The sequence below is a fragment of the Canis lupus genome, chromosome 32 (genome assembly GCF_048164855.1).
Source record: "Canis lupus baileyi chromosome 32, mCanLup2.hap1, whole genome shotgun sequence".
NCBI classification, from domain to species: Eukaryota; Metazoa; Chordata; class Mammalia; order Carnivora; family Canidae; genus Canis; species Canis lupus.
The window spans coordinates 18,945,845-18,970,606 of NC_132869.1; the positions used below are offsets into that span (position 1 = coordinate 18,945,845).

Genomic DNA, 24,762 nt, shown 5'->3' on the forward strand with positions numbered 1-24,762 from the left:
TAGTAACCTATTTATTTCCTCCTGTAATGTCATCAGAATTCTTCTTATGTGTTTATTATCTGTCCTCTCCTCCATAATTTAAGTTCCATGAAGTCAGGGACTTTGCTTATCTTACTGAACAGTATATCTCTATTATATTTGCATATTATGTAAATACATTGTAAGTGATGATTTGAAGTACTTAGCTGAGTTAACAGAATAAATATGATCAAGGATTTTATTGCCTCATTGAAAATTCAATATGTAAAATTTCAAAAGAAATATCTGATTACATGATTCTTGGATCCTTCATGCAGACTGAAGATATAAGAAGAAGGAAGAGAGAGAGAGAGTGGGGAGAAAAGGTAGAGAGAGAGGATTTGTGAGGAGGAGTTCTTCTGTTGGTCCCTTACCCTATCAAGAGGAGAAGTGGGGAGCAAGTGTATTTCCTTCACCCCAAATCTAGTAAGAGGGTGGTGTTTAAGAAATGTTGAGGATCACAAAGGATGTTGGGAACAGAAGTTTTTATAGGAGGAAAAAAAAAGAAGAATTTTATTCAGGAAAAATGAAGGTGTTATGAGGACTTTAGAGCAGAAATATAACATGATTACTACTGTGCTTTAGAAAGATTAGCCTGATAGCAACACATAAAATGGACTGGAGCTCAGAAAGGAGAATGCAAGAAGGTGAGTTAGGAATAGAGTTGGCATGAGAAAAAACACTTGCCTTAGGTTAGGAATGTGATAACTGATAGGAAGAAACAGTTGTGGAAGAAGTTGTGGTGATAGAATTGATAACTTTGGGAACTGATTCGATGAAGAAGGAGAACTATGACTAAGTAATATTAAATACCATTGAGAGGAAAAATTTGAATAATATTTAAAGATAGTATGAATATTTAGCTTGAAGAGAAGCCTAAGGAGAAGTATCAACCCCCTTTACCTTTTGCATGAATTATTTAGTTACCAGGTTTACAAGAATCTGTAATTTAATGGATACCTGGCTTTTCATGGGTGTATTTTTATACTAAAAATGTTGGACTCCATGACAGTCTTCTTCTTTGCTATAATAATTATCTTTAGGGTAGCCCAGGTGGCCCAGCAGTTTAGAGCCGCCTTCCGCCTGGCATGTGATCCTGGAGACCCGGGATCGAGTCCCACATCGGGCTCCCTGCATGGAGCCTGCTTCTCCCTCTGCCTGTGTCTCTGCCTCTCTCTCTCTCTCTCTGTGTGTGTGTGTGTGTCTGTCATGAATAAATAAATAAATAAATAAATAAATAAATAAATAAATAAATAAATCAATCTTGAAAAAAATAATTATCTTTATTCTATCTCCTTCTGCTACTTTTGAAAACTTTTGTCTGCTGTTAGGGTGCCAGGGTGGTAAAGTCAGTTGGGTGGCCAACTCTTGGTTTCTGCTCAGGTTGTGATCTCACAGACATAAGATTGAACTCCATATGAAGCTCCATGCTTAGCTCAGAATCTGCTTGAGTTTCTCTATCCTCCCTCTGCCTCTCCCCGTGCCCCTACCCCATATGTCTGCGTGTGCTTGCTCTCTTTCTCTCTGTAAAATAAATAAATAAATCTTAAAAAAGGTTCATTTGCTGCTAAAAGTCCTGGTTTTAAAGCTAATGAATTAAAAAATAAACCAATTTTGTTATTAACACATTGACAATTATGAAAAAATTTTTAAAAATTTTGTTAGTTTGCTTATTTCCTTATTTTGCTGCCTTGCTATGTAGACAATGAATATGAAACCAAGAATAACAACATAAAGCAAAGAATGTAATAACCCTAATTGCACAGGGTCTTTGTTGTTTTTCATGATATTCCCTGTCCATTATAATGCCTTTCAACTGTTAGAGTTGGCACCAGGCTTCAAAACTAAGCACTAATATATATAACATTGAATCAAGGAGATGGATTCTTTGCTAAAGTTAAGCATTAATTTAAGTGGGGTCAAGCCAATTAAGAGTGAAATGTATAATGTAACTTCATTATATAGAAATTTCCAAATTGAAAAAAAAACAACTAATAACTCTAGAGATCTTACTCTAGGTCTAAAGTTGCATAGCAATTCAGAAAAGTAATTATATATTTTGAAGAACTCTAACCTAGATTAGCATTTCAGAGAACTTTTTATAAATATTAAATCAAATAAACAAATTTTTATAGGCAGACACAAAATGTCAAGTTATATTTGTAAACTGAGGTATTTACATAGTTGAGTCATAGGCACACCACAATTTTGAACATATGACTCAGACTTTGTACCTTATATACAATTAGTCTTAAAATGTTAGGGAATTATGCCAAGAGTAAACACAAAGTTTACATAACTGAGGATTTACAGGGACCCCAGGCTTGCTCAATTACCTTTGAGATTTTTACTCCTGAGTTTAAACCATTGTCTTTGACCAGGTCCATCAGGTTTGGAGCAGACATATCTATACTCCACCTTCCTATTACACTTAGAATAAGCCCAAATTCCTATTACCATGGCCTTCAAAATCCTTTATGGTCTGGCCTCTGCCTACTTTTTCAGTTTCATTTCTTTCTCACTATTCTTCCCATTGCTAGTGTATTTCATTTACATTGGCCTTCTTTCAGTTCTTAGAAGTTCAAGGAAGCTTACAATTTACCTCCCTGGACAGGCCTTTTCTATTTAAGGTGGGTCCCTCTCCCTGTTTACCCTATCTCCTTGAATATCTTATTTGCATCTTAATATCCACCCCCAACATACACCACAGATTTACATGTTTATGTTTGTTTCCTTACTGGAATGCATACTCTTTAAGGTCAGAGATCACTTCCAGAACATTCACCATTGTATCTCTAAAACCCTAGGACAACATCTGGCACCATGTAGCTATTTGATAAATATTTGTTTAGTGAGTAGTAGATCAAGGAAGTAAACAATATTGGTTGTACAGCATGATCCAAAGTTGGGGTTAAATTTATGGAATGGAAAAAAAAATATGGAAAGGGCCTGATAGGAGAAAAGATAAAGATAAATCCATAGTGTGATGATAGCTGTGGGAATGCAGTAGAAACAGATCTTGGATCATAATCCCAAATATGCAAGAAATAATATATAAAAATGTATGTTTATAAATCAACCTTACTTCAACTTTGAGAATGTTACCTCCCAGATTGGTAAAAAAAATACTTAGCCTACATTGTCCTTGGGTTCCCCCCTTCTGCCTCAAGATGGGATAGGATTCAGGAACAGGGCAAGGTCCTCTGGTTTTTGAATCATTTGTCTTCTCTTGTTACTTCTGGGTATTCCCTGACTCTGCTCACACAGGCAGGGCTTCCTGCAGCTTTCAGATTTCTTTTCGAAACATTGGAAATCTTTTATGAGAGGTACTTATGGTCCTATCTGTTCAGATACGTGAGGTAGTCCTTACTTTCTGGAGCTTTGCTGCTTCTGCTGTCCTATGGTGTTTCCAGAAATGTAGGCACCTGGCTCCCCAAATAGCCATTTCTATGCTCCCTAGTCTATGGATTTTATCTTCCCCAGGCTGCTTCTGAAAGGTACTTTGACGTTTCCCTTCCTTTCATGGTACAACCTGTGAAGTGGATTGAGGGTTTATCCAAGTCAGGAAGTGTATATGATATTTTTTCTCCTTCATCTTTCCTTTCCAATTACAAAATTTGGCTATCTTTTTGAAAATATGAAGAACAGAAAAAAACAGGATAAGTGAACATAATTTAATATTATATAAACTTATTCTGCTAATAGGAATTAAATTAGTTTGGGCCAGAACAGAGACAGGGAGTGTGATTCTGATCATGTCACCCTTTTGCTTAACATACTCTAATGGTTTCCTACTGCTTTTAGGATGTTACTCCCTAACATAGCCAATAGGACCCTGCCTGCCTCTCCAGCATTTTCATGCATTGCAGTCTTTCTCATTCCCTCTAATAAAACCACAGTGGTGTTTCGTTCTTGGAAAAAAAAAATGTTCTCTTTCAATACAGGATCTTTGTACATTTAGAGGTACCTCTTCACCTGCTTAACTCCCTCATCTTTCAGATTGCAGCTCTCCTGGCATTATACAGGGAAAGTTTCCCTACTGCCACCTGTTGTAGACACTCCTAATAGCATATAACTTTTCTTTATATGATATATTCTCTTTCAATGGAGTACCATACAGTTGTAAAACAAATTGAGGAAATTTTCTAAATACTAATGGGAAGACTTTCTATTTTTATTAAGTAAAAAATGCAACATGCAGCACATTGTGTATAGTATGGCGCCTTTTGTACAAAAAGAGGAAAAGTTTTATATATATATGTATGTGTGTGTATATATATATATCTCCACATATATGTATTCAGTTTGCCTATATACACATAGAAAACTCTGGAAAGATACACAAGAAACTAATAACAATGATTATCTATATTTTTGGTAAATAATCGGAGCTAAAAGGACAGGGAATAGGATACAATGTATAAATGTAAAGTAATGAAAATATTTAATGATGTTCCCTTCTATTGATTTTATTATACATACGAATGTGGCATAGGTTTAAAACTAATTATTGAAATGCAAAATTCACTAAACAAAAGGTTTTTTTAAAAATAATTTACCTATTTATGAAATAGGGATATGGTGGAGGTTGTTCAAGCAAAACTAGATGGTGGTTAATCATTACTTTAAGGATCGCTTATGTTTTTAAGATACTCACTGAAATAGATTCAATGTGTTCTTTTTACATATTCTATTCTCAAATCAAACTAGGCAAGTATTAGGCATAATTTCTTTTTGAAGAATCTCAGATGCTTGGGAAGCCTGCGTGGCTCAGCGGTTGAACATCTGCCTTTCTTTGGCTCAGGGCATGATCCCGGAGTCCCGGGATTGAGTCCCACATCGGGTGTCCTGCATGGAGCCTGCTTCTCCTCCGCCTATGTCTCTGCCTCTCTCTGTGTGTCTCTCATGAATAAATAAATAAAATTAAAAAAAAAAAAAGAATCCCAGATGCTAATCTTAACTTTCTAAGAACATTAAAAAAAAAAAAAGCCAATGTTTAGGAATAGACACAAGAATCCTTTGTTCTACAGAATTTTTTTAAAGATTTCATTTATTTATTCATGAGAGACACGCACAGAGAGAGAGAGAGGCAGAGACACAGGCAGAGGGAGAAGCAGGCTCCACACAGGGAGCCCAACATGGGACTTGATCCTGGGTCTCCAGGATCAGGACCTGGGCTGAAGGCAGTGCTAAACCGCTGAGCCACCCAGGCTGCCCTGTTTTACAGATTTAAAACTTTGTTTTACAAATTCAAACCTCAAGAGCTGAAGGTTTTCCAATGAAAAATGAGGTTAAAACAATCCAAAAATGACAAAAGAGATACTTCTTCAAAGTATTTCTGTGCTTAGCCTATTACATATGTACATTAAAATTAGAACAATAAATGCTTATCAATGTTATTAACACTAAGAACTTTTAAAAAAACCCAGAGTGATGGAACATAATAGAGAACTCAGAAATGGACCCTCAACTCTGTGGTCAACTGACCTTCAACAAAGCAGGAAAGAATATACAATGGAAAAAAGAAAGTCTCTTCAACAATGGTCTTGGGAAAATTGGACAGACACATGTAAAAGAATGGAAATGGGCCACTTTCTTATATCACACATGAAAATAAATTCAAAATGGATGAAAGACCTAAATGTGAGACAGGAAACCATCAAAATCCGAGATAATACAGGCAGCAACCTCTTTGACCTTGGCTTCAGCAACTTCTTGCTAGACACATCACCAAAAGCAAAAGCAAAAATGAACTGTTGGGACTTCATCAAGATAAAAAGCTTCTGCACCACAAAGGAACCAATCAACAAAACTAAAAGACAACCTACAAAATGGGAGAAGATATTTGCAAATGACATATCAGATAAAGGGTTAGTATCCAAGATCTATAAAAAGCTTATCAAACTCAACACCCAAGAAACAAACAATCCAGTCACGAAATGGGCAGAAGATATGAATAGACATTTCTCTAAAGAAGACATACAAATGGCCAACAGACACATGAAAAAAATGCTCAACATCAATTGGCATCAGATAAATACAAGCCAAAACTGCAATGAGCTACCACCTCCTACCAGTCAGAATGGCTAAAATTAACCAGTCAGGAAACAACAAATGTTGGTGAGGATGTGAGGAAAAGGGAACCCTCTTATACTGCTGTTGGGAATGTCAGCTGGTGAAGCCACTCTGGAAAACAGTATAGAGGTTCCTCAAGAAGTTAAAAATAGAGCTACCCTGTTACCTAGCAATTGCACTACTAGTTATTTACCTGAAGGACACAAATATAGTGATCCAAAGGGGCACCTGGACATTAATGGTTATATATATATGTTAATTAGTGAATTAAAATAAAATAAAAAAAAAAACCAACCCAGAGTGCTACCTATCTAGAGATACCTAAAATTACTCTTGGTTTTTGGAGAATGCCTCTTGAAGTATAACTATAATAAGGGCATAAGTGAGGTCTTATCACAGCTGTGGTGCTAGGGAAACAGGTTGTGGGCCTATCTTGAATTAATTATTTTCCATTAAGGAAACTGATAATCAAAAGATATAAATATAATTTCCCTTGTTGAGATTAAGCCACTCATTAATATTACAGAGATTATATTCTCAAATCACAGAGTATAATGGCATCTGATGAAATTAAAGTGAATAAATCGCAATTTTATGCTTTGTTTCCAATTTTACAGTTAGCCCTATAGAACAGATTTTAAGGAGGCACTAATATGTCTTTATCAACAAACTATCCATTTCTTTTATTTAAGTCTTGAGCATTTAATTGGCAAATTTTGACTTTTAATCTATTGCTATCTTAGTTTAAAATCTGTAGGGTCAGGGTAGGAACAGATGGATTCGGTAGCTCTTAAATATCTTTACACATGAACTGACTGTTAATAATTTTCACTTCTTTAGAAAGAATATCCAAGTTATAGGAATTTTGACACTGCTCCTTATTATTGTCTATGGGGCTATGATTCAGAAAACAGTAGCATCATACTTTTCTTTCCTTCTCCTCTTCCTCCTTTTGGAGAAATACATGATAGAATTTTTACAGTGACCTATTCAACAGATGCAATTAGAGAAAGACTCACCCTCCTCTGCTCTAGTAAACTTGTAAATTTCAATATCTGGTACCTAAAGAATAACTGGGTACATTTGACCTATTCCATGCTCTTGATTCTGTTCCCCAAAAGCATAGAAATCACATATACTATAATCTGATTGAAAGGACTTAATTTCCTTTTCCTATTTGGTCTACATGCACCACCTGGTGGTAAAGTAGTGCATTTCAAGTGTTGCTGTGTGTGTGTGTGTGTGTGTGTGTGTGTGTGTGTGTGTGCGTTGTGGGGTATTCAATATACATTCCTAAACATTTATTTAGATTAATTAACAATGCAACTGTTTTGCAACAAATATCTAATAAAACACTGGAACACACACACACATATATGTCAGAATAGGAAGTAAAGGAGGGAATAACTCATGTTGGAAAGTAAAATAGCTTTCTCTTATTTACATTAACTGTAGCTCTTATAATTTCATCCTTAGATAAACATTTATTTATTGTGCTAATGTTCTTATTGAGGCAAGAGTCAAATACTGATAACCAGTGTAAAACCATTTTATTTTTAATTTTTAAGGATTATAATTTTTAAAAGTATGCATCCTCTTCCTTATATTAGTAGTTAGTATAAGTCAAGTCACAGAATTTTAAAATTATAAGGCACCATACAATCATTTAGACTAATGTACTAATTTTACAAATGTAGTAGCTGAGACTCAGAAATGCCAAGTGACTTGCCCAAGGTCATACTGGTAATCAGTGGCTCAGCTCAAATAAGAAACTAGGTCTTCCCACTTCAGTCTAGGAATATAAAACATAAAAATTACACTCATATACAATGGCAAAATATCTCTCTATTAAAAGATATGAACTTAACTCAGCCACAGAACACCAAGATGTGATTTAATTGACACGTCCTAGTTTTATTCTAAAATTCTGAGTGCAAAGAAGTATACTAGAAATGCATACATCATAAAGCAATGGAAAAGATTTTCTAACTAGCAAAAATCCTTTTATATATGTTCAAAGGAATATTTTTTAAATTCTATACAACAGCTATGTCGTAAAGATGGTGTAAAAAAATTCCCTTTCCCCTTTTAACTGCTTCAGAATCAGAGATCCGTTTCTACAAAGTAGGTACCCACTGGTAGATTCAAGCATAAACCATGTTCATAGCTCCCTCTCATGACCATTGAATGAATACTATATAAGCCTCCTTTATTCTCGCTGTTGTATTCAACTAACAGCTCACTGGTTAAGTTTTAATTGCTTCCAATGAGGTCAGCAAAGGTATTTATCGAAAAGCCCTGAATAAAAAGGCTCCACACACACACACACACAAGCATACACGCGCTCACACAGAGAGAAAATCCTCTTGCCTGTTGATTTATGGAAACAATTATGATTCTGCTGGAGAATTTCTCAGCTGAGAAATAGTTTGTAGCTACAGTAGAGAGGCTCAAGTTGCACAAGGCAGACAACAGACATGGAATTCTTGTGTATCCAGCTGTTATCAACAGAACAAGTAAGTTACTGTTAATTTGTCTTTAAAAATAATGCTGCATGGTTTTCTAGTAGTTTACCTCTTTCTCTGGTTTTAGTGCTGAGGGGAAAAGTAAAGTTACCAGACTTTTGAGCCATGTAATTATCTATAGTAATTATGTTGTAGAACTTACATAAAGATAAGGTTGAAGTTCTCCAGACAATACTGGCATTTAACTTGAGAAATGTGGGTAGTTAGGAGAAAATAATTGATCAACCACAAACATAAAAGCATACAATAAACAAATCTAGGGAAAGTATTTATATTTTGTTAATAGTGATTTTAGGACTTAATTTAAATCAATAGCTCTAACTGCAGGATGTTTCTTACCAAATAGCAATCAGAATAAATGGTACAATCATATTCTTATTTGTCTCTAATAATGCATAACTTTTATAAATCTACATATGGAGAGATAAAGACATTGACATCCTCTGTGAAAGCTGTTTTAAATGTGCCTTCACAGTACAAACTACACTGGATGTTATAATAGTATTTACCCAGTGAAATTTATACATACAATTTCTCATCTTCCCTCCCCCTCCCTTCCCTATTCTTAATCTCTCATTGCAAACAGAAGTCAAGTAGTAAACAGTGTCGCAGCAACTGAGCTTATTACAACCTGTTTTTATAAGGAAATACCAACAGAGTTATTTAAGGAGGAATCTTGTATTGTTATCAGGAACTAAAAGGATAAGGATAACAATTTGGAAAAAAAACAACTATTCTTTCTTAAATCAATCTACAATTCACAGATAGGAAGAGGTCAATGACCCAGGAGCAACAATCAACTCAAGATTTAATTTTCATTATGTTATTCATGAACACCCGGAGCACTACACTATAATGCGCAAATGGATACTGACATGGATCCTGCCAACTTTGCTCTACAGATCATGCTTTCACATTATCTGTCTAGTGGGCACTATATCTTTAGCTTGCAATGACATGACTCCAGAGCAAATGGCTACAAATGTGAACTGTTCCAGCCCTGAGCGACATACAAGAAGTTATGATTACATGGAAGGAGGGGATATAAGAGTGAGAAGACTCTTCTGTCGAACACAGTGGTATCTGAGGATTGATAAACGAGGCAAAGTCAAAGGGACCCAAGAGATGAAGAACAGTTACAGTAAGTAATGTCTTTTATTTACAGCACTGCTTATGGACCTTAATCTGTGAAAAAATCATCATAGGCTTTCTTAGTTTCCCCCACTTTTTTTTTCTTTTGGAAAAAAATTATCGGGATCCCTGGGTGGCGCAGCGGTTTGGCGCCTGCCTTTGGCCCAGGGCGCGGTCCTGGAGACCCGGGATCGAATCCCACGTCGGGCTCCCGGTGCATGGAGCCTGCTTCTCCCTCTGCCTGTGTCTCTGCCTCTCTCTCTCTCTCACTGTGTGCCTATCATAAATAAATAAAAATTAAAAAAAAAAAAAAGGAAAAAAATTATCATCTTTTAATTTCTCTAAATTTGGATCATTGAATTATGTTTCCAAAAACATCTCCTGGAACTGGTCAAATCTATTAATATTATAGTTGGAACTGATAACCCAAGCCAATTTGAAAATAAAATCCCCATGTCCTAAGCTCAAAATGCTTATAAACTAGACAAAATGTAAATGATCTTATTCACATTGAAATGTGACTCACTATCTTCTAGCAAAATTCATTAGGAACTCTAAAAGAGTATTCAGCAAATAAATGCTCACCCAAAACTACTTATTAGTTTGAGGAACAGAAAAGTTATTTTAAAAAGTAATTTTTCTTTGAAAATATTTCTGTGGTGGTGTGAAATACTTCATCTGTGCTCAAAAATGTATTCAGTGACTTGTACAATTGTGTACAGTTATAAAATAGAAGGGAATCTGTAGTATCCTCATCTCTTCACATCATAATGAGTTTGTATTAGATTGTTTATTTACCTAAGCAAAAAAAAAAAAAAAAAAAGATTCCTCCTAACATTTTCTTTAGATCTTCTGTGCCATAATTCTATGTTACCTTAAGAGAAATGTAAATGTGAAGGAGGAAATAAAAAGTGAGTTGGAAGAGATGTCCATGATTTTCTGTTAGTGTACCCTACGTTTTCTCCAAAACTCAGTTATTTTTTTCGTGTTAAAATATCACGGTTGGACTTATCATTTAGCAGTTATGATTAATACACAATTTCAGCAGTTTTAGATTTAAGGGGGTAAAATACTCAACATATATAGTAAGAATTTAAAAGCCTTGAATGAAAATAAATTTTGTTTGTATTACTAGCACTTGAACAATGTTATTATTATATCATCTTATAATGTTATGTATGTTAAAATCAATTTAAAAAGAATGCATGGGATGATGGTGTAAACATTTGCTTAAGCACTTGCAGTACATTTTGCTTTAGGCTTGCAGTGAGTACTTGACACTTTTGTTGCTTGTTTACTGAATGGTTTTGAGGCTTCTTAATTAATAAACCAATAAATGGAAATTTGGGGAATTATGTTTCCAATATGAAAATGAGAGGAACTTCCTTTTAACTATAATTGATACAGAATGCTAAGGCCATTTTAATGGATTATTAACACTTGTAGTTTAATTATTACTGTTATTAATAAAATTATCATGTTAGTCTTAGAATATTGTTCTGATTATACTAACATTTAGGTAAAGAAATAACTATTTGGAGGAAGGTTCTGTGGATAATTTCTTGTATGTGAGCAACAGAATTTGGACTAAAATCAATTTATTTAAAAGTCATTAAAATTTTTCATGGATAATGGAACCTGGTAGAGGAGACAGACCCCAAGTGGAAGTTATGACACATAGGTCTAATCCTTGTCTGTGAATATTTTTGTAATGGTTTTTAATTCTTTCCAATTCTCTGTTTTTCCATCTCTAAGATGTGGGATATGTACAGATGATCTCCAATACACCTTCTAGATCATACAGTCTATTCTAAGCCATAGAATATATCATATAAATGTGAACAAATTTAAGTACTCATTGTATAATTATCACATACTTTGAATGATATAGGTGACTATTATCTCAGTGATAAGATGAGCTGTCAGAACTAATTTGAAATTGTACACTATGCTTACCAAAACCTAAACACTGTAGAACTCTGTTATATGCCAACTAGTTTCTTTTGAATGCTTTAGTCAAATATTGAAAAAAGTAAAAAATTTGATGTAAAATCCATGAAAATGAATAGTATACATAATTATTTGGGATGAAAAGTACCTATAATTGGGATACATTCACATATGTGTTTTATTTTGTGTTAAAATTTCTTGAAACCACAAAGCTCAAGTGTTTGTAAACATACACAAAATGCCTAACTAATTTGATAGTTTGAAATGCAATTTAGCATTAACCTTGAGTAACCATAAAGCCAATTTGGTACACCATTTCTCTTCTACTCTAATTCTACAGTAAAAATGAAAGAGAGAGAGAAAGAAACTCATTCTATATCACTAATTAGAATGTCACAATACTAATGTATTTAAGGACAGGATATATATTATATAAATAGTCTTCACTTCTATAAGCTTTTTATAGGCTGTATGTATATAACCCTAACCTTAACCCTAACCCTAAAACTATTGTCAGGTTGTGTTGCTATCCTATTGAAGAAGGAGCCAATCAAGCTTTGCCATAGTTAAAAAGAAGCTGTTGTCTATTGGGAAATCCTAAGATATAAAAGGAAATACTTCATCGAAAAATAAAGTGGAGAAAAAAATAAGTGGAGAAGAGTTTTTAGAAGAGAATTCTGGTAGCCATTTCCTATTATTCCAGGGGCAGCCTTACTAATTTTAAGTGTGAATTCCCCATACATAAAATGTGCAAGTTGACACATGTGAAGTTGAAGCTACTATATCCAGGTACAAAGAAAGTGCTCAAAAAAATTTGTTTAAGAAGGCAAAGAAGAACAAAAAAACTTGAAATTATAACTATGAAGACTATTTACATTCCTCAATCATTAATTGAATGAATGAACAAATGAACAAAAGACATTTCCTTCCTATTTAAAATGAGAGTAATAGGTAGTTAGATAGTCTACTAGAGCGAAATGCCACAGAATTCAGAAAGTGTGACAGATCAGAAGCAAACTCTGCATTTCATTTTCAGTATTCCAGTCCCTTAAATTTGTTAAGTTGTTGTTGAACACTTTTTTTTTCAAGGTCTTTTAAAATGGTATAGACTTAAAAATGTCTTAGATGATAAAATTTTGCATGAAACGTGAGATGCCAACTTGTGTGAAACACAGTTGTCCTCTGCATTACGATGAGAAGGTCCCAACTCCATTCTTATGGCTTTGCTTTCAATGAAGGGGAAAGTTACCTGATGAAATTAATAGGTTTTGAAGGACTATTTACTAGCAGAAGGATAACTCCTTCATAAAAATAGATAGATAATGGACTGGAGTTGAGTAGAAGAGGTAAAAAATCTGGGTATATAATTCTGTTTCCAGAAGATTGGGCTGGAGTAGGTAGATGGAAGGCTTAGAGGAAGAGAAGGGGAGAGGTGGATATGATAGCTCAGGTCTCATATCTTTAGGGAATTAAAAAAATTATTTAAGCTATCCTGGGTTGTGAGGATCTCACTTCAGTCTGAAATATAGTGTTATCTTGTGAAATATTTTAAGTTTAGATCAGAATGAGTAAATTGCAGAAAAAGCATACCAGGGGACCCAACAAAAATTAGACTTGTATTAATAGACATATCAGTAAGACCCAACCACGTAAATGTAGGAAGTTGTGAGAGACCAGGAGATGCTGGGCCACATTTCTGATGCTGAGGGGAGAGAAGCTATTACTGGAGAACTGGTCCTCAGATTGCATACTATTCTATAGCCAGAAGGCAAGAAAGCCCGGTCTCTCAGGTCGTTCCACATTTAGCCTCACAATAGGTTTGCAAGTGACAGAACTGAAATCTAACTTGAACTAATAATGAGGGTAATAAAAGCATAACGTGCCCTTCTAAAATGAAATAAAGATTCATGTTCTCTGCAGAAGGAGAGCATCAATAGCTCTTAAGGGGATTGGTAATGGATGGTCAAAACTTCCACTATTGTCATCTGAGCTCTCCCCTTGGGGCAAGGCGAGAGGGTGAATTTAGATAAATTTTGAACCAGGCATTCCATCAACAGACAGAGTCGATCACTCCACACCTGGCAGAAATAACACTGCTGTGTAAGCTGGGAATTGAAGTGCCAAGTGAGAGATGGCAGCAGTGCACTGGGCAACTGACAACTGCCCTGAGAGACAGATGTGGAACAAAGAACTCAGTCCCTCAAGATGACTTTCTTGCTTTTGGTATCCAATTACTAAAAAGTTTTGCTCTTCCCAAAAATAGTCAATATCAGCCTTTTAAGAAGAAATCCTTGATTGTGATAAGCTACTGATTCAAGAGTGAGGCATGCTTCACTTATTAGAATTAAGCATTGCCAGTTCCATAGCAAGAAAAGGGTTAGCCATTCTGAAAACTAGCCAGTGATTTAGCAATATTCTCTTTTGGGTTGTTAGACTGTGACGGGATATGGCCTAACAACTGGCAAAAAGCAAATAAACACAGTGTTGTGGGATTTGACTTTGGCCACGAAATCTTCAGCAACCCAATTGTCAACATTTCTTTGGATAAGGTCCTACTCAGCCATAATCTCTGCTAGTAGCTAGCAAATATACATACTACCTCTAAATATAGAGATGGTGAACTTGCTTATGCTCTAAACAGTTGTTATCAAGTTATCTAAAAGAACAATAATTCACATTATCAACACAAAAATAAGAAAACCAGGGCAACTCCACCTTAAAAAAAATGGACAATGAGAAACATATCTATGGAATTGAATCAAAATCCTAGAATTACTGACAAAATGTAGTCTTGTAGAACTGGTGACCTACATTCCCTTAAGTCAGTTGTCAAGGCTTTACATTATGGAAGATGGATAAATTGCTGGGGAGCAGATTTGGAAATATTAGCTATTCTTTGGGAATTCTAATAATTAAGATTATTTTTTATTGTATAGTTTTCCTCTCTCTCTCTCTCTATTTTTTTTTTTTTTTTTTTTTTTTTTTTTTGGCTAATAAAAGCATCTGGCACTTACAAAGTGCAGGTAATTTACTGTCACAGGAGCATCTCTTATTTGTTTTGTAAATCCTCATTTGAACTGACCATCACTTTCATTTCTTTGCCAACCCAGGGCATCTGAACATGTATTTTCCCTTTTGACTTAGCTGTATTAACAATTTTTTAGCCTACAGTTTTAGAGCATTTGGAGCATTTAGAGCATTCACTTTCCAAGTGGATTGGAGGGAATGCAAGAAGCCAGTTTTCAGATATATGGAGAGGTTCCCTTTTCCAGGTTTTCCTATTTCTCAGCCTTGGCTAAATATTATAATCAGCTAGGGAATTTAAAAAAAAATGCTGATGGCAGGTCCCACCCATGAAGACTCTAAATAAATTGATGTGGGCGGGGGGCGGGGGGGTTGGTGGTGGTGGTGGGTAGCCTGGGCATCAGGAACTTAAGCTCCCCAGATAATTCTGACATGTTGCCAAAGCTAAGAACCACTGGATCATATTAGAGGATCACATTAAATTATTGGGAGACCATAGTTCAATTAAATCAGAATCCTGAGAAGGTGGGGAAGATTCAGGCCTCAATGTTTGTTAAAGCTTTCTAGTGAGTTTACTGCGCAGGTAAGGTTAAAACCCCCCCATTTAATGGGACCACGGGTTCTAATTCAGCCTGGATCCCCTCAGGTCCCAGGAATGTTCTGAAGCTCTTAGATGACTCCACAGTTAACTTCTACCCTGGAGGATTTCAAAATGGGCTTTTCAGTAATGACTCTCTGAATCATGCATTGAGGATGTTCCTCTGGGTCCAGTTGACCTCTTTGACAAATCTCAGTGGCTCCAACATTTGGAGAACTGGCCTGGAAATGTTTGAGATGACAACTCTGTAGCTACTATGTAAGAAGGCTTCCTTGGCAAATGAGTTAATTGCAGGGAAGAATGGGTCCTGTTGCCACAGTCTCACAATGACAGGCAGGTCTGAATCTCTTCTGACACTCTCAAGTGGTGCTACAGCAGGGGACCTGGAGTATAGACATCAATGCCAGTTTACTTGGCACTTAAATGAGCCACTTATGACTATGAACCCAGATGCCCCCAAATTAGGGTCTTACTTCCTATGGCTACCCCACAGAGTTGAAGGTAGTGGTTTAAAGAAATGACTTCAAGTCTAGAAAACCCATGGGGGAAAGAAACCACAAGCCTTGAGGGTCTCTCCAGATTAGTGGAAAGGACATGAAGCTAGGAGTTTGTTTTCTTTGTAAGTTTGGGATTAAAGCAAAGCTTTCCTTCTTTTCTAAAGATCCTAGCTTTCTTCCTCTGTATCCAAAACTTTTGGTAGCACAGTAACTTCTTTTACATCACTACTGGAATGCAATGTTTTTCTACATTTTAATTTCACATATGGCACACAGAAGAAAAGGCAGGAATTGTGCATATCTAATATGGAGAAAAAAAATAACTCATTAAATGAAATGGGCTTCCATATGAATTCCTGCCTTTTCTGAACCATATCCAATCTTTCTTAAAAAAAAAAAAAAACAACATTTTATTGAGGTATGTTGACATACAGAAATCTGTACTTATTTGATGTATACAAATTGATCAATTTCTACATTTGTGAAACTATCACCACAATCTATACCATAAACATACCTATCAGTTCCCAAAGTTCCTTCTGCCTTTTAATTCATATTATTATTTTGTGATAAGAACACTTAACATAAGATCCATCCTTTTAGCAAATATTTAAATATACCATACAACAGTTATAAGCTATCGGCACTACGCTGCACAGTATATCTCTAGGAGATGGTCATCTTGCATAGTTGAAACTTAGTTCCCTGTTTCTCCCTCTCCCACAGCCCCTGGCAACCATCATTCTACTCTCTGCTTCTACGAGCTTGACTATTTTAGATTCCTCCTGTAAGTGGCATCATGTAGTATTTGTCCATCTGTGTCTGGCTTATTTCATTTAGCATAATGTACTCCAGGCTCATTTCGTGTGTCTTTCTATACACGAAATAGGTTGGAAAATGAAAATTCTCTACATTTCACATGGTTCAGAAAGCCACATTAAAGAGTCCTTGAACACTTTACTGTTTCTTGACCAAGATTCACGTCTACATTTGAGATTATATCTGCAACTGATTTAGAAAAAGAAGCCACACCTAATTTGCAAACAAAGGAAATATACCTATTTACCTTAGTTGCCCAAAAGGGTTTGTGTAGTAATATATAAAATCAAAGGGATTAGGGTGGGGAAGCAGAGAAAAGAATTATCTATTATCCATGTCCAGGTAAAATTTGCCTTTTAGGCAGCTAATATCATTCTCAGAGGGAAAAGGTTTGCTGTATATTGGGGAAGAACTGGCTCTAGAGGTTCTCTGACTGTGCCAGTCAACTTCCCTGCCAAAGACTCTAATCACTTCTACTGGAGTGAGCAGGAGTACTTGCTAGAGTCATTAGCAAGTGTCCTTCTGAGAATAAATAGGATGGCAACATCTTTGTAAACAGGAGAAGAAATAGGCAAGAGAGGAAAGGAAAAAAGGACTTTGTATAAAAATAAATGGATTTTGCGTTTTATTTTTTTAAAAAAATTTTACTTTTACGTATTCTATACACACAATTTGGGGCTCAAACTCACAACCCTGAGATCAAGAATTGCACTCTCCTCCAACTGAGCCAGTCAGGCACCCCAGATTTTGCATTTTAGGTTTAAAGTGGATTTAAACACAAAGGATCCTCATAAAATAGGGCTCTATTAACTTTTTTGATGCACTTAAGGAATAAGGGTAATGGAATGCAATAGATTGATGACAGTGGGAGAATTTCTGAGATCAAAAAAATAAACTAGTGTACAGAGGGGTTGAAATAATAATAGATTATTGCAGAAGATACGCAAATAGGAGGTGTGCATCTGTTAGTTAAATTTGTGCCTAAAATTGAAATAATCTTTATTTATCAGGACTATTTGAAAGCTGAGTTTATTTTTTATGATTAATATAAGACAAGGCAAATGAGATATACTTCGATATCCTTAAATACCATACTTATCATGTTACAATTATCATGTAATATTTTCCATTTATCTGCCTATTTGAACTTTAGATGTAATTGTAGATAGTGCTGAGAAAATGCTTTGGGAACCAATTCAGAATCAACTCAGCATGCAGATTTTTCTTTTTTTTTTAATTTTTTTTTTATTGGAGTTCAATTTGCCAACATTTAGCATAACACCCAGTGCTCATCCCACCAAGTGCCCCCCTCAGTGCCCATCACCCAGTCACCCCAACCCCCCACCCACTTCCCCTTCCACTACCCCTTGTTCATTTCCCAGAGTTAGGTGTCTCTCATGTTCTGTCTCCCTCACTGATATTTTCACTCATTTTCTCTCCTTTCCCTTTATTCCCTTTCACTAATTTTTATATTCCCCAAATGAATGAGACCATATAATGTTTGTCCGTTTCCGATTGACTTATTTCACTCAGCATAATACCCTCCAGGTCCCTCCATGTCGAAGCAAATGGTGGGTATTCGTCGTTTCTAATGGCTGAGTAACATTCCATTGTATACATAAACCACACCTTCTTTATCCATTCATCTTTCAATGGACACCGAGGCTCCTTCCACAGTTTGGCTATTGTGGACATTGCTGCTATAAACATTGGGGTGCAGGTGTCCTGGCATTTCATTGTATCTGTATCTTTGGGGTAAATCCCCAGCAATGCAATTGCTGGGTCATAGCATGCAGATTTTTCTTAAGGCAGCAATTTCAAACTTTGTTTCTTAGAACACTGGTGTCCCTCGAGATATTAATGGTGCTTCCTGTAGCACAGTTTCTGTGGCTAATTGATTGGGAAATATTAGGTTAAATAAAAGTGAGCAAGTTTTCACAGTAGAAAATCTCTGAGCCTAATTTATACGAATACAAACTGCAAAACTCCAGGTGGAAATTATATATGGTTTCTTGAACTTGACAACAGAGTACACTGCTCCGGCCGCCCCCTTCCCCCCCCAACTCTCCTCTCTGATTCAGGTAAAACATTTAAATTTCATTAAATTACAATTTGAGAGGGGCAGCTGGGGTGGCTCAGTCTGTTTGATGGCTCAGGTCATGATCGCAGGGTCATGATCTCAGGGTCATGAGATGGAGCCCCATGTCAGGCTCCATGCTCAGCGGGGAGTCTGTTTGAGATTTTCTCTCCCCTTCTCCATCTGTCTTTCTTCCCCCACTAAAATAGATACATAAATCTTTCCTAAAAAATCGCAGTTTGAGAGCTAGAGATCTCTCTACAGTGTAGTGAAAAACTAAGCCAAGCTTCCACTCAGTTTTTTGTTCTAAATAAAAAGGCTGTAGAATGGACCTGAAGCAATATTTTAAGAATGACCTTAAACCAAGAATCTGTGCCAAAGTCAGGAGCCTGAATATAATTTTGGACAATTAGGGTAGTATTTTGGGTATAGATGCATGCTTGGCTGAAATCCAGAGATTTGCAATGAGATTTAAGCCTAGCTTAAAGCTCTTTTCTGAGCTTTGAGCAGCTTTATAGGAGCATGCTCCTAACTTTTTTTTTTTTTTTTTTTTTTAGCATGCTCCTAACTTGAAATGAAGTTTAATACCTATTATTTAGGCCACCTAGAAACTGACCAAAAGCATTCCCTATCATTAACCTAAAAATTTTTTAGGATTAGAACATGATTGAAGAATTCTTACGTATGTACCTAAAAACAATAAACTTTTACTTTTCAAAAAAAGTAGTTTGAGCACAAGTTTGAAGTTCTTTCTGTTTTGTTTTTAAGATTTTATTTATTTATTCATGAGAGACACCGAGAGAGGCAGAGACATAGGCAGAGGGAGAAGCAAGATCCGTGTGGGGAGCCTGATGTGGGACTTGATCCCAGGACCCTGGGATTGCAACCTGAGCTAAAGGCAGACGCTCAACCACTGAGCCACCCAGGTGTCCCTGAAGTTATTTCAATTATATCAATAAAGAACAAGTTTTATTTACTGGTCAAAAACGATTTAGAAATTTGAAATTTAGCATATAACCTGAAGGGAGAACTGCAAATTTAATTAATTTCTGTGCCCTTTAAGAGGTCACTTATAGGAGATGTTAAATAGAATTGCCTTTTCCAGCCATACATAACACAGATTCTTTCTGTTTGCATTTGGCAATGCCACTAAAAAAAAAAAAAAAAAAGTAAGTACTGGAAAGATAAGCATTATGTCTTACTATTCCTTTTGTCTCCCAATGGTAGAAGGAGCAGAGTCCAACACAAGAGGTGGAAGAAGGGAGAAGGATTGACAGTCATTCAATATACTTCTCTCTTAAATTTTTACACATCTAAAATTAGTTATGGATAAGAAATAGATTACTAAATTATCACAAAAATTTAATGCAGACAAGAATTAAAAGTTTTGCTGAAATAGAAGTATACCTCATTTCCCTTTTCTCTCTTGTTCTCTACCATTAAAAGAAAATACTAGCCTCTAGAATCTATTTGACTTAACATTTTTCTAGGTAATTTCAAGGGACTGGTGGAAAAGTTTTATTGTAGATGCCAATAATGTAAGCAGGCACAGGTGGCACTGGTGTTGCTAGAAGGATGATTGACATAGCATGGTGAAGACCAATCCTGGAAAAGTTATGCCTTTCTCAATACCTATTCTTGTTTTCATCTGTCAACTAATTCCTGCATACCAAAAACTACATGCAGAAAAAAATGATAATCAGTTGGTATTGGTTTAAGGAATATCTGCATTAAAAGGATATACGGAAAGAAGTCTTTAAGAATTAAATGAGCTATACTAGTAAAAACAAGAGATGGGCTGATAATTTTTGGGTAGGGAATTTGCCTACTTATTAGTAGCACATACAAGTTTGATCCTGGACTTAGTGACTGGTGTCAAAGGGTGGAGAGGACATATATGTATGGATAGGAAGAGAGAGCTGGGAAAAAGTAGAAAGTTGGTGAATATACTCTCAGTTTGTTTTAGTCCAGTAGCCTGATCTTGGGATAATATTGGTGTTTATAGTGTCTCAAACTGTACCTCTGATAAGAGTCCAGTGGTCTCATTCATATTGTGGCATCTCTCATGGGAAGATCACCTGTAGGCAGTGGACAGTTTCCTCCCTTGTTTGCATGAATAATGAAGACATCATACAAAACTTTGAAAGACTGATGACTTTTTAAATTCTTTTATTAATTCAACAAATATTAATTGATACCTCTCCTAGCCCAGACTAGGGCCACAATAGTAAGCAATTAACAGTTCAGTTGCGAGTGGAGGGTGAACTATAGGTCAGAGGGGCAAGTTCAGAGCAATTAGGGGGTTGTCTAACTCAACTTAAGGAAATGGGCATGGAAGTCTTTTCTGGGAGAAAATGACCTGAAGGATGAGTAGTATGAAAGAAAGAGGACAAATATACCACCGTCAGAAGAGATGCTTTTGTAGATGCCTGTAGTAGAACAGTATTGAAAGGCTGGGAAACAGAATGACTTAATATCTTGCCAGGTATCAATGTTAAGTTCAATAAAGCAAACCTTTCTTTCTATTAAAAATATGAGAACATTTGCCCTTTATCAGTTTTCAGACTTTGATTTCTCTGTTTACTAAAAATGACTATTTCTTTTAAAGAGTAATTTTTTAAGGCTAATGTTTTCCTTAAAGGATAACAATTTTTGGAGGTATAATTTAAGTTCTGCTAATTTAAGTTATACTGTTTTTCTGGATAACCACATACTTTTTCTTTTTAGTGTCTTTTCAATCTTTAATCATAATTATAACCTGTTTAAGTCAGGTGTCCATAAATATTTACTATAAAAGCTACATTATCATTAAGGAGAATATTTTTCCCATAACAGTTTCTTAAAAAATGAGAGAAACAAAAGTTTTGAGGCATAAGTTTGGCTTTTAAGTATAAAATTAGGAAGGTTATCTGCCACATTCTTAAAATAAGCCAACTTTTACTACCATTAGAGCTGCATCCCCTGCTATACAGCTATGTAAATAGTGTACTCAGTAGTCAAGTAGCTGTGCATAGCTTTATTTCTTCTAAATCATGAAGTAGGCAATGAAGCAAGGTGTTTTCCCACTTAGATAAGCCTATCAAGGTGTCTTGGTTTCTGAGAAATTGTTCTCAACTCCTTGTACAAATAATGCATTACAAAATAACATTGGATGTTTACTAGACATAAGGAGGTGCTGTCAACTTTGAAAAGACTCTGGCCAAATTTGGTCTGGAAATTTTCTCTTAACTGGCTTGAGGTTGATCAGATATTGAATCATAATTCATCCCCAAGGATGAGATGAGCGTTAATCTATATCATGGTGATTAAGTTGTATTTAGACCTAAAATTCATGATGTTTTAAAGTGTTATTTAATAGTTTATCATTTATTTACAGTAATATTACTACTAAAATTACTGTACTATGTGGAAATAAATTTTGTTATTGTCATGAATCTTCTAATTTAGTCTATACAAAATTGCACAATGTACAACCTGAAACATTTTCTTTTTTTAAATTTTAATTTAATTTAATTTTTATAAATTTATTTTTTATTGGTGTTCAATTTGCCAACATATAGAATAACACCCAGTGCTCATCCCATCAAGTGCCCCCCTCAGTGCCCGTCACCCAGTCACTCCCACCCCCCACCCACCTCCCCTTCCACCACCCCTATTTCGTTTCCCAGAGTTAGGAGTCTCTCATGTTCTGTCTCCCTCCCTGATATTTCCCACTCATTTTTTCTCCTTTCCCCTTTATTCCCTTTCACTATTTTTTATATTCCCCAAATGAATGAATGAAACATTTTCACTGATTGACTATAAACATAATAAGATAATTAAAATGTTAATTCTTCTAAAATACATATGTCAATATTGAAGTTGGCACAGAACACTTCATTCCATCCTAATTACTTCACAAAATACCTCTTTGCTGTAAGCTTGCAGTTACACTATTAGTCTATTTCACAGAAAGAAAAAAAAAAAAGATTTTCAGGAAATTGGTTAGCCTGATAAGCTTGCTAATGTACAACTTCTAGTTTTAAAGTTATACATAGGACTATTTAGGTGTTGTTCATTTTAATTAAGAAAGATTGGTGTTTAAAAATTAGCTGATGATTGAAATGATCATAACAAAATCCTCTATATGCAATGATTGGATTGTTTTCTGGAAATTCTTGGGTAGTCAGTTAACTCACAGAGAGCAGATATAAATAGCAGGCCTGGTCAGTTCACTGTGTGACTAACATCATTAAGTATTAAAGAGTAAAAAGTTCATTTTCAGAATACTGATTTAAACTTTCCAGTTTCCTTAGAGTCAATACAAGTTACTAAGAGACTTTAAAGGGGCAAAACTGAAGCATTTTTAAGTAATATTTTTCTTCCTGCAATGGTAAACTTACCAAAATCTTACCATGTGTCTGGCACTGTGCTAAATACTTTATGTGTATTACCTAATTTAATCTTCATAGAACACTTATATATAAAATTGGCAGAGTTATGTTCATTTTGTAGATGGGGCAACTCCAAAGCATAGTTTTAGTTATCACCACATGATCACTATACTATTATAGTGCAATTAAAACATCACACATGAATTTGAACAATACAGTGGGATAATTTGCATATGAAGAACAATAAACAGCTGAAATTTTCTTCTCTGTAATATGACCTAATGAGTACTTGGCATCATTTTCTTATTATTAAATAAAAACTCTACTCCAACGCTCCTTGGACAAAATATCTCCATCTGTCTTCCCCTGAATTGGCATAGAAACTTTCAGTTTGTTTTGTGTACAAATTGCTAAAGATGCTGCAAAATTTAATTTTGTGTCATTTTAAACATATTTCTGATATTGAAATATTTATACTTCTGTTCACTAGTATGCACATAACTATTATAGTATACATACATATATACAATTTAATTTCAGAAAATAAACCAGACAATTTTAGGAGTACAGCCAGATAGTTTCCCTCTCTAAAGGCCACTCAATCCAAACAGAACAAACACAAAAATAAATAAAGGGAACAGCAGAGAGTTTGTTCTAACAAGCACTTCTGAAGGATAGGTTAAAAGAGAAATAGTTTACTGGCAAATTAGTTTTTTATTTTGTCCATGATTAATATGTTTTAAATTATTTCTAATCCTTTTAGGACTTAAAAAAAGAGGCAGAAAAAGGGGACAAAAATGATCAGTTAGTACAAAGACAATATATCTGGGATTCTATTTTTTTAAGTTTTTTTTTTTTTTGTGCTTCTGTGTAAGTCATATTGTATCTTTGAAAACTAGACATATACACTATTTGTAACCTGGCTGACCTTAGGTTTTTTCAATATCTTAAAAATATCTTAGAAGGTTTTTATTCTCAAAGTTGTAGTGGTTCTTTTCAACAACTAGAATACTATTTATTGCAATACTGATTGAGCATATATTGTGCTATGTACTGTGGGTACATGGATGTATAGGTAGAGACCCACTATTTGAAAAATTTCAGCCTATTTGAAAGGAAAACACCAAAAACTCAATTTTATTTATTTATTTATTTATTTATTTATTTATTTATAAATATGTTATTTATTTATTCATGAGAGACACACAGAGAGAGGCAGAGACATAGACAGAAGCAGACTCCCCATGGGACTCGATTCCACGATCCCAGGATCACGACCTGAGCCAAATGCAGATGCTCAACTACTAAGCCACACAGGTGCCCTTAAAACTCAATTTTAATAAACTATGGTAAGTATGTGATAAAAATATGTTCAAAGAGGGACCATAGTGGAGGGCAGGTAACATAACCGAAGAGACACTGAGCAAGACTCTTGAAGAACATGATCCTTGAACTATATCTTCAAGAGCTAGTGTAAATGAACTAGGCTAGAGAAGTGGGTAAAGGATTGGGAAGGGAGTCAAGAAAGGGAATTCCCTCCTGGAAAATAGCACATGAGGAAAAGCTGATTGATATTTCAGGAGATATGAATGGGAATTATGGGAATTAGTGTTTCTGGAGTATTGGCTTCAAGGTAGGAAATGGGAAGAGATGAGAATGCAGTGAAGTCCCATTT

General features: G+C 35.3%; 2 protein-coding genes across 5 annotated transcripts in view; one reads left to right on the top strand and one right to left on the bottom strand.

Annotated features, from left to right (window-relative positions):
- FAM227B (family with sequence similarity 227 member B) overlaps positions 1–24,762 on the bottom strand; it is a 189,094-nt gene that overhangs the window by 52,908 nt on the left and 111,424 nt on the right. The gene's annotated exons all lie outside the window — the stretch shown is intronic.
- FGF7 (fibroblast growth factor 7) overlaps positions 8,316–24,762 on the top strand; it is a 52,399-nt gene continuing 35,952 nt past the window's right edge. The window contains exons 1-2 of the mRNA XM_072808464.1: positions 8,316–8,609; positions 9,383–9,759. Of these exons, the coding sequence (XP_072664565.1) occupies positions 9,474–9,759 (286 nt within the window). The 5' untranslated portion in view covers positions 8,316–8,609; positions 9,383–9,473. The remainder of the gene's footprint in view (positions 8,610–9,382; positions 9,760–24,762) is intronic.